The following is a 16,194-nucleotide window of genomic DNA, read 5'->3' as shown; positions in this document are numbered from 1 at the left end:
CAGCTTTCATTTGTCCATATAAACTCAGTATAACAGTAAAATCAGATATTGGATTTGAGTTGTGTCTTAAGTGTAATGTAAACAGGTGATACAAAAAATGTAATATGGCCAAAAGATCATATCTGTGCATTAAGCTTTGCAGTGTAAACGGACCCAGCTTCAGATTTGAAGACATGTAAGTGCTGGTGTATGGATTAATTATGATGGAAAAAGACCAAAATACTGATTTCTTCTTTACGGATTTTTGTTCAATGAAAGTCTGAATAGAATGAGAATGTACGTCAACAAACAAAAGAAGCTGTACGAATGCCATTGCATTTGATGACAAAAACAATGGCATTTATTTGAAAGACAACAGCCAATTTTTTTCTTGCAAGGAAGGCATTTCACAAAGAAAAAGAAAATGTTTGTTGGGTTGTCATATTCAGAGTGGTTACTCTGCTAGGGCATCTGTATGACTGTGAAGCGTGACCATGTCATAAAGACACGGCCCTCTGACAATATATTGCTGTACACATCTATCGCTTTTCCCACTTAGATATATTCATGCAATCATGCAGCATGTATCAGAAGATCTGCGCTCTGGCATAGTTAGCGCTCACACTCACTGATCTATATATAACTGAACCACGCTCTTAGTCAAATAATTAATTTTGCCATTCATTTTAACAATAATTTAGTGAGATTTTTGAATGCACAACTAGTCTGACAACAGCCGGTGCTCCCCTTGGAGATCTGGTATCACCATCATCAAATATGTCCGTGATTACATGAAGAAACAGATGAAACTGAGACAAACTAAATCCAGAAGAAATGTAGCAACGTCTTCAAGACATTTTAAGAAACCTGCCTCCAAAGCTACAGTACTGTGAGAAGTTTTAGGTTGTGTAAATATGCTGTAAAGTAAGGATGGAATGAGAGGTAGAGTTGAGTGTCAGCAGCATAGCAGTGATATCAAAAGCCATGATTTTGAATGACAGAACCTAGTAATGTCATGTAGACAGAGAAGAGAAGTGGTCCAAAAACTCCTTGAGGCACTCCAGTAGCTAGATGTTGCGACTTGGACACCTCACCTCTCCAAGATACCTTGAAGGACCTATCTGAGAGCTAAGATTCAAACCACTGGTGTGTTGTTCCTGAGAACTGAGGCACTGCCATCAGCGGCTGGGTGGAGACAGCAGCTGTACGCCAGGACAAGATGTGTTTGATGGCCTCTGTCTGCTTCTGTGTGGCAGAGAACTGCTGGGCTAAGTTCTCCACTGCGGCGCCGAAGAGGCTAGTCTGAGAACATGGGGGCATTTAAGAACATAGTCTTGTCGGTCTCCATCATGTGGGCCAGACACAGCCAGAGATGGCATTCCTGGACCCCCATAGTTGACGTTGCATGGCCCAGAGACCATGCAGTGACCTTCGTTGCCCGTAGATTGAGGTCAGTAGTGGTGCGGGGCTCTTTAGGAACTTCTAAGTCATGCCCATCCTTGTGCATGTTCTTCAGTGCCTCAGAAACGAATCGTCAAGCCTCGAGGGTTCGGGACACGGTGGAGGCTTCCACTCAAGCTCAAAACTCTCTGTGTCCGGGCAAGCATAGACACCATTTCCATATCCGTATCCATATCCGGTATTGCTGCACACCCAGAAGGTGGCAATTCACGGGTTTGTGCAACATTTTGTCTACTGCTGTCATCTGCTTGACTTTTGAATGCAGCACAGAGCTGCCTATCAGGTCTGGATTAAGAACACATAGGGCCCTGGGGCTATAGCAAACCCAAGGGCCCCCATAGTAGCCTATCATTTTCTACCACAGGAATAATAATATTTCTTATTATTTTAATCAAATTTCCAACACAGAGAGATACAGTGAGTATCTACCCAAAATTTTCCAGGCTACAACACATTAAAAGAATAAATACATTATATGAATTCAAACAGGTTTTCAGAAGTAGCAACAACTGTTAAGAAAATGCAGCTCCCGTAAGGAGTTTACGTTAAATAGTTGTATTATTAGGTCTTCTTTCTGGCCGTAGAAGAAGAGAATCACCAGGGTTGGACTCGTGCTAAATTCAGCCCATCTGGTCCACACAGTCCCCCATAAATGTTTGCTGGTGTTAGGGCAATTGTAGCAAATAAATTATTTATTAATAAATAATGGATGAAAACAAAAAATATTTTGAATACTTAAAATGCATTTAACAATATTAATATTCCAGCAGGCTCTTAAATATTCAAATCATATTTTTCTGCAATGAAAGTTTATTAGCACTATTAAATTTTCCTTTGTAGTTGCCCAAATGAAAAAAAAAGCAAATTCATGTATCAAGAGTTAACTATTAAACCTTTATAAAATTGACTTATTGCCTTTATTTGACCCAGTATTTAATAGGCAATAAGTAACAATGCCATATTTCTACAATGTCAGTAACTGCATGTTAAGGTGTGGTGCTGTGGATTAAATTGCTTACTGTAGCTTTACCACAGAGACTTTTCTGTTCACATATAAGTGTCGTGTGTCGAATTCAAATGGGTAAGCACTGCTTATTATCACTTCAATAGAGCGGCGAAAGTATTGAGCCACAGTCGTTGTCAGCGCTGTGCTGGCGGTAGACACAAGTCTGGTGTGGTCCAGCAGTTCTCTTGCATTGCATGCTTTAATCAGGTATCTTAGTGCTGTTTCATCACTTGGCTTTTAGTGTTTGTTTCCCATGCGCTACAGTAGAGCCGAGGTTACACTTGTGTAAACGTGTACAAAGACTTTTTTTTTTCGCTCATATCTTTTGGACTGAAATAGCACTTACAATAAAATGTGGGTGCATGGTGGGATTTTGGCAATCAGCACAGCAAGAAAAGCTTGGGTGCTCCCGTTGGCCAATCCATAGGTCTACTTTTCCTTTCCTCTACATCACGTCAGCCCCCTTAATCTGTGAGCCCTGGGGCTTTAGCCCCGCCCTTATATTAATCGGGGCCCTGCCTATAATATCCCACAATGCTGCATGAGTGGTTTGGTATCTTGTAAATGTATAAATGGAGTGAATGTATTTATAAATGTTTATAAATGTAGTTTTTTCCCTGTCCAGTTCTACTACGAAATAATCATGTAAATATTAAATATTTGCTTATTTAAGTCCAAAAGTCACTTGAAATCATTATGTTTCTTTAACAAACTTTATACAAAAACAATGCCTGTGGATTCAGTCGATTTCGGATAAAAATAAAAATAAAAAACACTGTCAGCTTTATTTTAAATTATCTTGATATGTTATCTTGAAATCACCCTAGTGAAAAATAAAAATCATTTGAGATAAAATGTATTTCATGCTAAGTATATTACAAATACATTTACATATTTATGTGCTTAATAAAAATACCGGTATACATAAATTCTACTAAATTGAAGCAACTAATTTTGTACGTAATGCTCTTTAATTGTGTGGAAGTAGTGCTGAAATCCAGCTAAATATATTCCAAAGTACATTTGATTGTGCTGAAGTGGAAATATTGCAGGTAAAATTCAGGTACACTTTAAATATCTTGCCTCTTTTTTTTTTAATGCCCAGGGTGTCCTGACATAGTTGTTCAAAAAGTTTTAGTCTAGCTTTGATACACTCCAATCTCTTTAATATTATGTGCTGGAACAGTGAAGAAGGCCCTGGAATCAGAAAAGATGAACGGATGGAGGACACCTGAGGTGAACAGTGAAACCATGCAGACCAGTGAACCCTGGGTGTTTGTCGGCGGAGACATCGCCGGCTTGGCCAACACCACCGTGGAGTCTGTCAACGATGGCAAACAAGCTTCCTGGCACATACACAAGTACATCCAGGTGGGCTCTCCACTCAATAAGCCAATCCATCTCATTCTGCATTTGGACGTCTTACACAACATACTTAGTGTTTGGCCACAGTTGTGTAGCTCTCAGAGCCTGCTTCTCATTACGTGTCAGTGCCAGCAATTTTCAGCATTAGTGTAGCACTCAAAGTTTTACGCTCACAGTTTTTATAGCGAGGGCATTATTCCACAGGGACTTTTTTTTTCTTAGGGTGACATCTTGAGTGCTTTTTGGCATTGACACTCAAACAGTAGAAGATTCTTACTTGAATTTCCTAGCAGAAGACTATTTTCTGTGATTTCGCACACAGACCTAAGCGGCAGCATAAAGAGAAGGTTCATGCAGAGGTTAATCGCTAATGTAACTGTGGCCAGAGGAAGTCACGCTGAAGTGTTTATACGGCAAATCCATTCTGTATTTTTGGACTACAGAGAAAGAGCTGTACAAATATTTGCTAATAGGTTTAGTGGTTCAAGATCGCGTAAATGACTGGAAGATAAGATCACATTCTGTTGTGGTGTTGTGTTAAAATTTTGGTTACTGGTATTTGTGTGTGGATTTTCAGTGGAATGAGGTGTTCTTTTGAGCAGCGTGCTAATTTTTCTTCTTTTTTAGCTCACAAAAAAAATGTCTGTGCTAGTAGGGGAGAACGGGGGCAGTTGTAACACAATGAATTTCCTGAGTCGCAAATGATGACAGAGTGATGACACTTACTCAGCACATTCTCTGTACAGTCTCTCTTTCTGCCTGAGAAAAATAAGTGCCATCATTTCAACTTCTGAGAAATTGTCAACAAAATATTTTATTTTATTTTTTTAGGCTATTTGTTACGTCTAGTGTCTAAAATTTAAATTTAATTGCAAATTTTAACATTTCAAAATGTGCCAAGAAATATCCCCCACACAATTACACTACCAGCCTGAACCATTGAGACAAGGGAGGATGGATCCATGCTTTCATGTTGTTTACGTGAGATTCTCTCTGCACCATCTGAATGTTGCAACAGAAATCGAGAGGCATCAGACCAGGCTACCATTTTTCAGTCTTCTATCGTTCAGTTTGGCGAGCCTGTGCGATTGTTAGCTGACATGAGTGCTCCTTTGCATAACCTCATTTGTAACAAGAGGTTATCTGAGTTGCTGTTGCCTTTCTATCATTGCAAACCAATCTGCCCATACTCCTCTGACGTCTGGCACCAAAAAGGCATTTTGCCTACAGAACTGCCACTCACTCTATATTTTTTTTCTTTTCTGGACTATTCTCTGTAATCCCTAGAGATGGTTGTGCAAGAAAATCCCAGTAGATCATCAGTTTCTGAAATACTCAAACCAGCCTGTCTGGCACCAACAACCATGCCATCTTCAAAGTCACATTACTTCTTTCTTAACCCATTCTGATACTCAATTTGAACTTCAACAGATCGTCTTTACCATATCATCTAGCTGATGCCATGCGATTGGCTGATTAGATATTTGTGTTAATGAGCAATTTAACCGGGATCTAGTGTTTACAATGAGAATTATTTATAATTATATAAAATAAATAACACATCTTTAAAATATGTGTAATAATAATAATTCTTTTAATTCTTTAATGAACATTATTGAGCTATAGTAACTGGCTGGAGGCTTTTTTTCATTTATTGCAGTATATAAATATTTGAACTCAAATATAATTGTAATTTAGGTTTATAATATATTTAATGTAACATAATAGTTTATACATGTGTGTGTTTTCTCTGCAGTCCCTTCATGGTAACACAGTAAGCACCACTCCCAAACTGCCCTTGTTCCACTGCGCCATCGATACAGTGGACATCAGCCTGGAGATGTGTGGGATTAAGTTTCCTAACCCGTTTGGGCTTGCCAGCGCCCCACCCACAACCAGCACCACCAAGATCCACAGAGCCTTCGAGCAGGGTTGGGGCTTTGCCCTCACCAAAACCTTTGGCCTGGACAAGGTATATTTACAGAACACAGAGGAAAAAAATCATCATGCAGTACGCCATAGGCTCCAAACGCACTCGTGCTAGGATTTGGGTAGTGTGTTTGTGTGGGAAGCGCATAATGCATTGCAAAGATTCAGCAGAGCACTCTTTTGTACAACATCACAGAAACTGAAAACTTGGCAAAAATCCCCGAAAGGTCACAAGCATATGAAAGCACCAGCACTGGGCAGTGCTAACGATAATGCAATCATAGTTCACAGACACACACTCATACACACGTATGCACACACTAACACCATAATGCCATAATGAGCCACATTCTGGTGGCTTTAAAAGAAAAAAAATCTAAACCAACAACGTTCCCATTAGGCAGCCATGCATCTGCCTTGTTAGCAATGTAACATTTGTTCTTGACAGGAAAAAAAGAAAAAAAAAAAAAAGAAAACAGGCATGAGTTGTTTATTGAACTCCAGCAGAAAATCTTTTTGTTTTAATTTACTTTCTAATTCAAGTGATGGGAAAATTAATCGGTAACATCTGTTTGTTCTGGGCTTACTGGCAGTCCTTGATTAGTGGAGCTAGAAATGGAAATAGAATTAGAAAAAAAGAAAGGAGAAGAGAGGCAGAGCGCAGGGTTTGAGTCGTATCAGACGTAGCCATGACAACAGCAAGAGGCGTCTGCGCAGCTCTTCGATCAGAGCGTCAATTTCACAAAGAATTTAAAAAAGCAAGTAACAGCGTTTAAGGGACTTCAAAGAAAAAATAAGTAGTGGAAGAATAAAAGAGTAAACATTTTCAGAGATTATAGTTTCATAGGAGGAGCCTAAATAGTTCTATCAAGTATGAAGAAAGAAAAATAAAAAATAAAAAACAGAATGATTTTTAAAAAAATATTATTATGGGTTGAATGCAGTAAAGATATTACTGAATTATTATCTCAGTTTATTGTGTCCACCATTTTCATTCTGTGTCTTTGCTGTTGTACTGGCAATCTGTTTACCTTTTCCTCAAGACTAAACAATCAAATAGAAATAAATCATAGGCGGAGTACTAAATAATTTTACATAATTCACATACATTTTGCTGGTATATCAATTGTACCAACCACATAAACCCCCATTTTTGCCCCTCCACTCTAAAACTGAAACTCTTTCTATTCTGTTTTAAAGCAGTCATGAACTGAGAAACCATAATTAACGTAATATGTTGAGATATAATAGGTCATTGTGCTATATATATATATATATATATATATATATATATATATATATATATATATATATATATATATGAACATTCTATACGTTTCAAAACTCAAAACGTCCTTGTTATTCTAAAAACAAATTACATTGAACTCAGTCTGCCAAAACGACAGGATGTGGAATGTGCCGCTTTATGACGTAAAAGTGTGGCTAAACACTTCCTCTACAGAAGATCAACACCTGCTTCTACATCGCTGCCTGTTTAGCCTTCCCCTACAATTTGCCTCTCTTGTTATTTACATGTAAATAACAAATAACTCATTTCATTTTTAATGAATGCCAGACCACTTTGTTTACTTAATTGTACTGCGGATTTGCTTACACACAAGGCACACTTCGATGCAGGATTTTCAGAAAGATTGAAATTAAAAGATGATGCTGAGCTGACTATATTGAATCCGATGTCGCACCATACAAGTATGAGTTCCATTAGGTGGTCACTACAGCTTTCTCTGTAATTATAAATCGTATGATAATTACTGAGCATGTATGTGTTTTTAACTTAAAACATAAAAGTCTCCATCTAGGAAGTATGTAGGCTGTCAAACATACACAACTAGTAGCCAATCATACAAGTCTACAATCCGCCATGCCTGTTTAAACAGAGCATTCAAATAAGGGAGGTTAAAAACAGGATAAAAAATAGCCTGTTACTTATAAACTAGGATGTCTTTTGATGTAAAAATCTTGATAAAATTATAAGTAGACCCCAGAGAAAAGTATAAAAAAAAAAAAAAAAGGCAGTTCATGACCAATGTCAACAACAAACCCCAGATAATAATTCTTCTAATCTTCTGCAGTAGCAAGATGAAGCCATATTTCGGTAAACAGAACTCATATTGCTCTCCATGTGCTAGAATGACTGCACTAAAACACATTCTCTCTCACAGGCAGGACAAAGAAAACCCCTCTGTGTCAACATGTTCTCAGTGTCCCCGCCCGCTCAGTGCTGTCATTAGAACATAGGGGACTTCTTTTTAATATCCTGTTCTCCTGAGCCACACTAAGTGTAGTACATCAAGGCCACGCTGCATCAATAGCATTCGAAAAGCCCTGCAATTGTCAAGCTGGATATGAAAATAGCCTCCTGTGTATATGTGCACCGAATAGCTAATTTACCTAGTGCTAACAGGGGCACCCAGCAAGCAGGCATCGCTTTCATTAATTATAATTAATGAGATGCGTTGCATGTGTAAATGTTTTATTTTTCCCTTCTGTCATAAGATGCGAGTCCCTCGGGATTCGGCTCCACCATGGCTCGGAATGGGCCCTGGGAACAATTTTGCATGATAGTTAGAGGCACTTCTCTATTATTCCTCGTCTCTGATGAGCTAAAAGTCCATGGGTCCTCAGATCCACACGAGGTTATGTGGTCAGATCTTAGTCATCAAACAACGACTTGTAGAGCTGACGGGTGCTGAGATGTCAGATGGATCAGAACCTCCAGGCCCAATTAGCCTTTTAAGTCATCTCTGTGTGAGAGACCTCACACAGTGTCACGCTTTTTCTCTGTGGTGCTGTCGCAGGCAGGCAGCCAGGAAGTGGCATGTCAAAGCGCCGGAGGGCTAAGGGGCCATCACTCAGTCAGCGCTGCGCTAATTGTACATGAGAATGAATGATGGCTGCTATTGTTCTTTTATGCGAGGTTGATTGCCTATTACTCGTGTTCTTGAGCTCACACGAGTGGTATCCTGAGCCGACGGATCAGCTGGTTGGAGATGATGTTAATGCCGGCTGATTTTTGATGGAGTTCATTATGCCCCTGCAGAGTCATGATGAATTTTAAAGTTAGCAAGAAAGGAGGTAAGCCAGATTTTCATGTGCGGAAAAATACATCTCCCTCTCGCTGACACATTCATCATAACATTGTCTGGGCCGCTCCTGACAAAGCTCCACAGCTATATCCACTTTCCCCTCTACTGATTTAGCTGGTTGGTTATAGATCGGAGTGCAGTGCAGAGACAGAACTCGCTCGCTTCCTGCATGAGAAATAAGCCCATCCCCTGCTGTTTAAAACACATTCAATCATTGTCATAGCTCAGACAGGAGCTTATCACACCTAAGCTTTAAAACACACCACTTCAGGCTACGAGACTTAATATCTGCAGTATAAAACAGCGATGGAGGAGCATATGAGATACACATCTCCTAATTAGCCTCTAATTGCACAGTGCTTTGTCCAATTAAGTTAGTGTTTATAATGGTGGGTGTGAGCACATTGTGTTCTTTCTAGTCCACTCTCAAAGCTATTTGACTCATTGATCTAATCTACTTGGCAGATATTGACACGTAAGGTTTCATAAAACATGTAATTCAGTGGCTACAGTATATTCACACAAGCAGTATTTGAGACTGACAACCGCATTTAACAACATGCGTGACTCAAAAAAAAAAAAAAAGGCATTCATTCATTGATGGACAAAAGTTGCATTCACACAGTCAGTGTGTGGGATTGACAGCCATATTTTCTAACAGGCTTTACTCTCAAAAACTGTTTTTGAATTGAGTATTGTATTTTTAAACAGGTTTTACTCTGAAATGCTGCATTCACAGTCGGTATTTGGGATTAAAAAAACATTTACTGACAGGTTTGACTCTCAAAAGCTGCATTCACAGTCTGTATTTGGGATTGAAAAATGTACATACCAACAGGGTTCTCTCTCAAATGCTGCATTTACAGCATTTACAGTATAGATTGTGGGATTTAAAATATTTACTAGCAGGTTTCACTCTCAAGAGCTGCATTCACACAGTGTTCTGAATTGACAACCGTATTTAATTTCTTAACAGTTTTATCTCCACAGTATTTGAGATTGACAGTCAAATTTATTAGCATATTTTACTCTCAAATTCCCACAGTGTTTGGGATTGACAACTGTATTTGTTAACAGGTTTTACTCTTAAATGCTGTGCTCACAGACAGTATTTGGAATTGAGAACTTTATTTACTGAAACCTAAAAACTTTGAATACCGTCTGTATGAGTGAATTCCCAAAGTAAACCTGCACTTCTATTTCCGTTGTAGTTGTGAAATAAGACTGTAACCTGTGGGGAGGCTGTGGCCTTATGGTTAGATACTCAGAGTTGTAAGCTAAAGGTTGTAGGTTCAAGTCTCAGTGCTGACAGGATTTGTAGGTTAGGGGAGTGAATGAGCAGTGCTCTCTTCCATCCTCAATACCCATGGCTGAAGTGCCCTTGAGTAAGGCACTGAACCCCTGATTGCACCCCAGGTGCTGGAACAATAGCTGCCCATTGCTCTGGGTGTGTGTTCCCTACTCACTGCTGTGTGTGTGCACTTGGAGGGGTTAAATGCAGAGCATCAAATGTCACAACTAATAATAACAAAGGTTGTGACTGATAAAATCAAGAATGACTAATCAAAATTCACACAATAATAGTTTATGGTTTCCATAATTTCTCCCGAATTATGGAACACTAAAGCTAAAGCTTTTTATTCTTACAGCAGGGCAACCACACAATATGTCTATTTTCTGGCATTTTCATAACCTGAGAGTATTTGACAATCATAACATTAGTGACTGAAAGCTAAGAACAACCAACAACTCATGAGGGTCATGTAGCATGACTCCTGTCTCCTGCTCATCCACGTTTGTCACTTCTGTGTTCATCAATGTGTTTGCTTAAATCATCTGCTGGACACCCCTCTCTCGTAAATGTGCATACGTGCTAGAGATTATAATTCATTAAGTTGTAAATATGGATATGTTTCTTACACAAAGCGCATCATGTTGCTTCAGAAGGCCTTTATTAACCCCCACTGGTGCTATGTGGACTTCTTTTATAATGGATTGGTTAAATTTTTTGGACTTTTTGTTTTTTAATATAACTCAGATTGTATTTGTCTGAAAGAATAACGTCATATACTCATAGTATTGCTTGAGGGTGATAAAATCATGGGGCATGGCTCTTTAATCTCAGAATTCAGGCAATATTTAAAGGCTTTCAGTTTGGTTATATGCTGTTATTAGTTTCTTTCATAGCCAAACATTGTGTGAGCAAAACCATATTAGCACTCCAACCAGGACTAACAACTATGGTCTGTTGCTGTGTGAAAACAGCCATTATGACATACACTTGTTTCACATATGGCCATCATTGAGGTCAGGTACTGACATTGCAAGATGGGGGGACACTGTTACAATTTATCTCAAAGGTGTTTAGTAAGGTTCAGCTGTAGGCTTAGAACATGTTTCAGCTTTGTGCTTGGAGCAGGTTTGTCATGTTGTTGTTGTTGTTGTTGTTGTTTTTTCACACCAGAGTCAATAAAAACATTTCTTTATGGCACTGCTGCAACCAAATTGAAATAACCTAATTTAGAATTTAAACTAACTCTAGAATTAGTTTCAAGGGGTTTTCCTAGAACATACAAACCTGTTTTGATTTAGTTTGTAGTATAGTCAGAGCCTGAAGAGAGTACAGTATGTCTGTATTGTCAATCCGTAGAAAACGTTCTTGACAGGTTCTAACCCCAACCAGAGGACCAGGTATTGTTGCACTGTTAGGTAAGACATCTGTGCTCTCTCTACCACTTCCTCTCTGCTAAGGGCCTTAAAAAAAAAACAGGCAGCCTACACAGTCCCTTACGCCCATGTGGGCCAGCCGGAGCAGGCAGGAAATCAATGGTGGCTGGGGACAGACGGCTGCCGTCCCACAATTAATGCCAATTTGTTATGTGCACGTATCTCTGCAGGGAGACACGGTGTGGGCGGAACTTTCCCGCACTGTTTCAGGCACCTTGAGTACACAACTCTAGAGAGAGCTAGAAATCTGTTCCCAGAGGTGAATTTAGATGGCTTTACATTCGTAGATGTTTGCATGAATATGAATGATTGCAATGAATTATTCAGATGTCTTGCCATGTTTTGTTACTCTGTACTTTTATTAGCATACACTGTATTCAAGGGATTGTAAGTTGCTGCCACTGAGCTATAAGGGTTTCTTTGTGTAGGATTATAAATCTTGGGGACGTTCTACATTTAACTAAGTGGTATTTTCATAACTGGATGTTGTAAATGTTTCAAATTTAAAGGTTTTTATATTTCATTTCATGCAGTACCTGGGAACTAGACACATGTTGTTGCTTTTGCTAGGCCATGATACACTACCATTCAAAAGTGTGGTTTAAGTAAGATTTAAATATATATATATATATATATATATATATTTGTCCTTTTTTTCAATAAGGGTGCATTAAGTTGAAGCTTTTGCACCTTCAATTCATCAGAGAATCCTGAAAAAATATTGAAATTTCACAAAAAAATATTCAGCAGCATGACACCATTACTGATAATTGAGCAGTTGTGCACCAATAATAACTGATAAGCAAATCAGCATATTAGAATGATTTCTGATGTATCATGTGACACTGAAAACTGGATTAACGGGTGCTCCATCTTCAGCTTGACCTTCAAGCTTTACCCTCACAGCAATAAATCACAGTATTTTCAAATTATATATTTAAACAGAAAACAGTAATGTAATAACATCTCACAACATTGCTGTTTTATAGCTGTTTTATACATCAAAATTATTTTTCATAAAAATAGAGCTTTGGTGAGCATATAAGAGACTTCTTTCAAAAACATAAAAAAAAAGATTCCAACGTTTTGACTGCTAGTGTATATTAAATTAGCAACTTAAAGATCAACCAAACAACTCCATTTAGAGGCGCCACATGCAAGTTCAAACTGAGCTTGTTTCATTTTTTGTTCTCTTTCCCCCATTTTACATACTATAATAAAAAAGGGATAAGGTATCTAGAGGGCTTTTTTTTTATTTGTTAATGCAGTACATGTATATCAGTAAGCACCATCCTTGTCTACATACCGCTGTAAGTGTCCTTGAGTGTGCTTATTAATTCCCTATCGCCCCAGGCATGCTGTATGATAGCCAATCCTTCAGCCAATAACATGTGTATCAGATGCTGGAAGAGCATTCAGCAGTGCAGAATGTGTGTGTCAGTGCCAAGGCCCTCATTAAAGAATATATAGCATGGAAAGTAAAAGATTCACACTGAGATGGCAGAGGTGCATGCAAGAAACAGTTTGGTGCACGAATGAAACCTGCGTGGGGAGGTTAGCATGTAGCAGTTAATTTTATGTTTGTTAAATGCAGGTGTCGTGTGGGAAGTTTGAGTTTCATGACAGAAAACGAAGGCTTTGTAGTGACTTTTTAATCAGTCTATGTAAAGAGTGGGAGTTTTATGCCTAACTTTTCATTCCTTACTTTGTTGCAAAGATATTTATATGAGATGTAAATCACGTTCACTCACCTTTATAAGGCCTCGGAGTTAAGAGAGTTAAATTTTCTCTAAAGCGCTGGAAGCCCTGAGTTATTAACAAATGAAAATAAACTTTTTTTTAAAAAAATACATAAAAAGAACGTTTTAAATTCACGTTTAATTGGGTGTATATATATACACACACACACACACACACAATTTGAAGCAAAAAGGTTTTTTTTTTTTTACTTTATTGCTTAAAGGAAAAAAGTGAAAGTTCTGTCTTAACACTAATGTCATTTCAAACTTGTGAGTATCTTTCTCCCATGTAACACAAACGTTTTGAATAATAGTTTTATATGATGAGTAAGGTAAGAATTTTCCTTGATAGCTGTAGTCTCCATTAAGGGCTAAACAATGAGGCTGACAATTAGCTTGCCAGTTTTATTATTATTGATTAATTAAACATTTTATGACAATTGGCAAATAATTTGAGTGAAAAACTATAATAATGCATAGTAATTTTAATAATATTAAAATTAATATTAAATAATTAATGTAAAAAATCCCTTACTGTTTATATATGGAACAAAGCAACTTGGACATTCAGCTAAATAACTTCAAATGTGAAAGACAGTTAGGGTTGAGTAAAAGAAGTATTAAACTTTTCGGTGAAGTATTCCTCTTATATGGGTAATAGCACAAATATTTCGATGTCCTTAATGAAGTCAAGAGCTACTTTAATAATTGTATACAAAACATCTTTACACTGTTTTTCTCTGCTAAATGTTGCTTTTATTCAGGCCTTGGAAGATATCTCATTCAAGCGCCATTCATGTTTTTTCTTAGAAGCTTTTAATGACTGAGAACGTTCCTTGCTGTTGTACGTTCTCATCATTGTGTCCTTAGTGCTGTTCAATGACTTCCTGCGTTAATGACACTCAGTTATAGCATTGAAATCTGCTCTGAAATGTGTACTTATTTTATCTTTTCATTAGCAATTTGTGACACACCATCTGTGATGTTCAAATACTGTACTACTTTCACAAAGCAATTCATATTTGTGTCTGATTTTCTGGTAGTACATCAATCAATCAAACACAATGTAAAGGTTGTTGTAAGAAACTCATATGCACAATATAACATATGACTGCACCTGAGTTGAGTGTCTGATTATAAAGTCAGTAAATATCAGTATGAGTGTGACCCTGTGAGCTTTTCAGCTATTGAAAAAGCTCTTCAGAAAGCTCAAACTATTCAGTATTTGTTGATGTGGAGTTACACAGGGACATTTACCCTCACTAAACAAACTCAAATTCCCTTGACTTTACAGAACCGAAAGCCCAGACTGCTGAACTCAGTGAAAAGCAAAGAGGAACCGCTCTGTAAAATGGGAATATGTCAATTAGTAAAGTGGCCATGACTGCTGGGAGTTTTGAAAGATGGTGATTTAAGGCCTAGTATACTACACATATAGACTTTTTCAATAAATAAAAGAATAGACTTGAAAGTAAGGGTCATGTTTTTAGACTTTCTGGAACGTCCATGCCACATAAATGGATCGATTTATAAAAACCTCCCCCGAATAACCACAGAAAAGTTAATAACACAGACAAACATTAAATTCAAAGCTTTATTCTGCCCATTTGTTGCCATTAAGGTCTGAAAACATAAGCTGTACAAACAGATGGAAAAGCAGTAATGACGTATGGTCAAGGCCATTTAGCTGTTTACCACGTCACATCCTGCAGTAAATCAGGTTGTTTTAGCTATACATCTAATCTGCAGACAACAACTGCAGTCTCCAACTTGTATTTCCAAGAATTTGCTTACATAAACCAGAAGCCAGCAGTTGTGTAAGGTCTAATTGTTTTGCAGTCTCCAGTCACGGTCACTCGCCCCTTGATCCGCGGCAGACCTGAGCTCAAACGCAAGGACACTGCAGAAATAATAGCAGTGGGAACGTACCCTGCACCCTCCCTCACAGGAGTGTCAACATAATGATGGCTATAGCCGCAGAGATAATTGCGGCCGAATGCTTTCCTGTGTCAGCTTAAAAAATAGCTGGACTGTTTAAGTGGCAGGCAGACTAATATTTAACCTGAGATTTTCTCTGAGAAGAATGAGAAAGAGGAAGCGGGGGTTGGCAGCTCGTCGGGACGGCGTAACCGCAGCGTCTGTAATTACCCTGCATATGCCTCCAGGCTGGCCTATCAGAGGGCTTCCTCGGACGCTCGAGTGTGGCGCATGGCATGACATTTGATCACTCTCTTATCATGTGTGTTCCTTTTGGGAGAGGTGCTGGCTTAAAGGGGGGGATTACTGGGCTGTGCTGGTCTGATAACCCCCACAGTTTGTTGAACACCACACACACGGCCACAGCTAACCACTGACCTCATCTCTGACTAAAGAAGTGTGTGAATTCAACCCAGGCTAATGTTTGACAGGTTAACGCATGCTAATGGGCTCAGAGAACCAGAGATTATTTACTTATCACTGGATATCCTTCACACGCATTACCTTAAAGAGGGTACTCACGCTGAAAATGTAAATGTAGGTGGAGATGTGGGTAATGTGAGTATATGTACTTGGTAATAGCAGTGTTTTCTACTCTTTTATTACCTTATACATCTCAAACACCTCCAGACAGTTTGTCCACACGTCTCCTTTATCAGCAACGCAGATACAATTAGTTTCTAACTTGAGCAATGTATATTATTCCTGTGGAAACACTCGGGGTATTAGCTTTGAAGGCAGATGTTGTGTTGAAACGGAAGCTACAAAACACAGGCAACAAAATCACTGGTAGGTTTAACGCTCTCACGTTTGGAGGCGTTTCACGTAGGTGTTTGTGATCGAAAGATGCTCCAGTTTCACTACAAGTCACATGTGTTTCATTGTAATACAGATGTTTTTCTTT

At 38.5% G+C, this 16,194-nt stretch overlaps 1 protein-coding gene across 1 annotated transcript in view; it reads left to right on the top strand.

Annotated features, from left to right (window-relative positions):
- The window catches only part of dpydb (dihydropyrimidine dehydrogenase b), a 93,801-nt gene that overhangs the window by 30,175 nt on the left and 47,432 nt on the right, over positions 1-16,194 (top strand). Inside the window, 2 exon segments of the mRNA XM_052549324.1 lie at positions 3,633-3,817; positions 5,568-5,783. Of these exon segments, the coding sequence (XP_052405284.1) occupies positions 3,633-3,817; positions 5,568-5,783 (401 nt within the window).

The sequence above is a fragment of the Carassius gibelio genome, chromosome B2 (assembly GCF_023724105.1).
Source record: "Carassius gibelio isolate Cgi1373 ecotype wild population from Czech Republic chromosome B2, carGib1.2-hapl.c, whole genome shotgun sequence".
Classification (NCBI taxonomy): domain Eukaryota; kingdom Metazoa; phylum Chordata; class Actinopteri; order Cypriniformes; family Cyprinidae; genus Carassius; species Carassius gibelio.
This window is presented reverse-complemented; position numbering and strand designations above follow the sequence as displayed.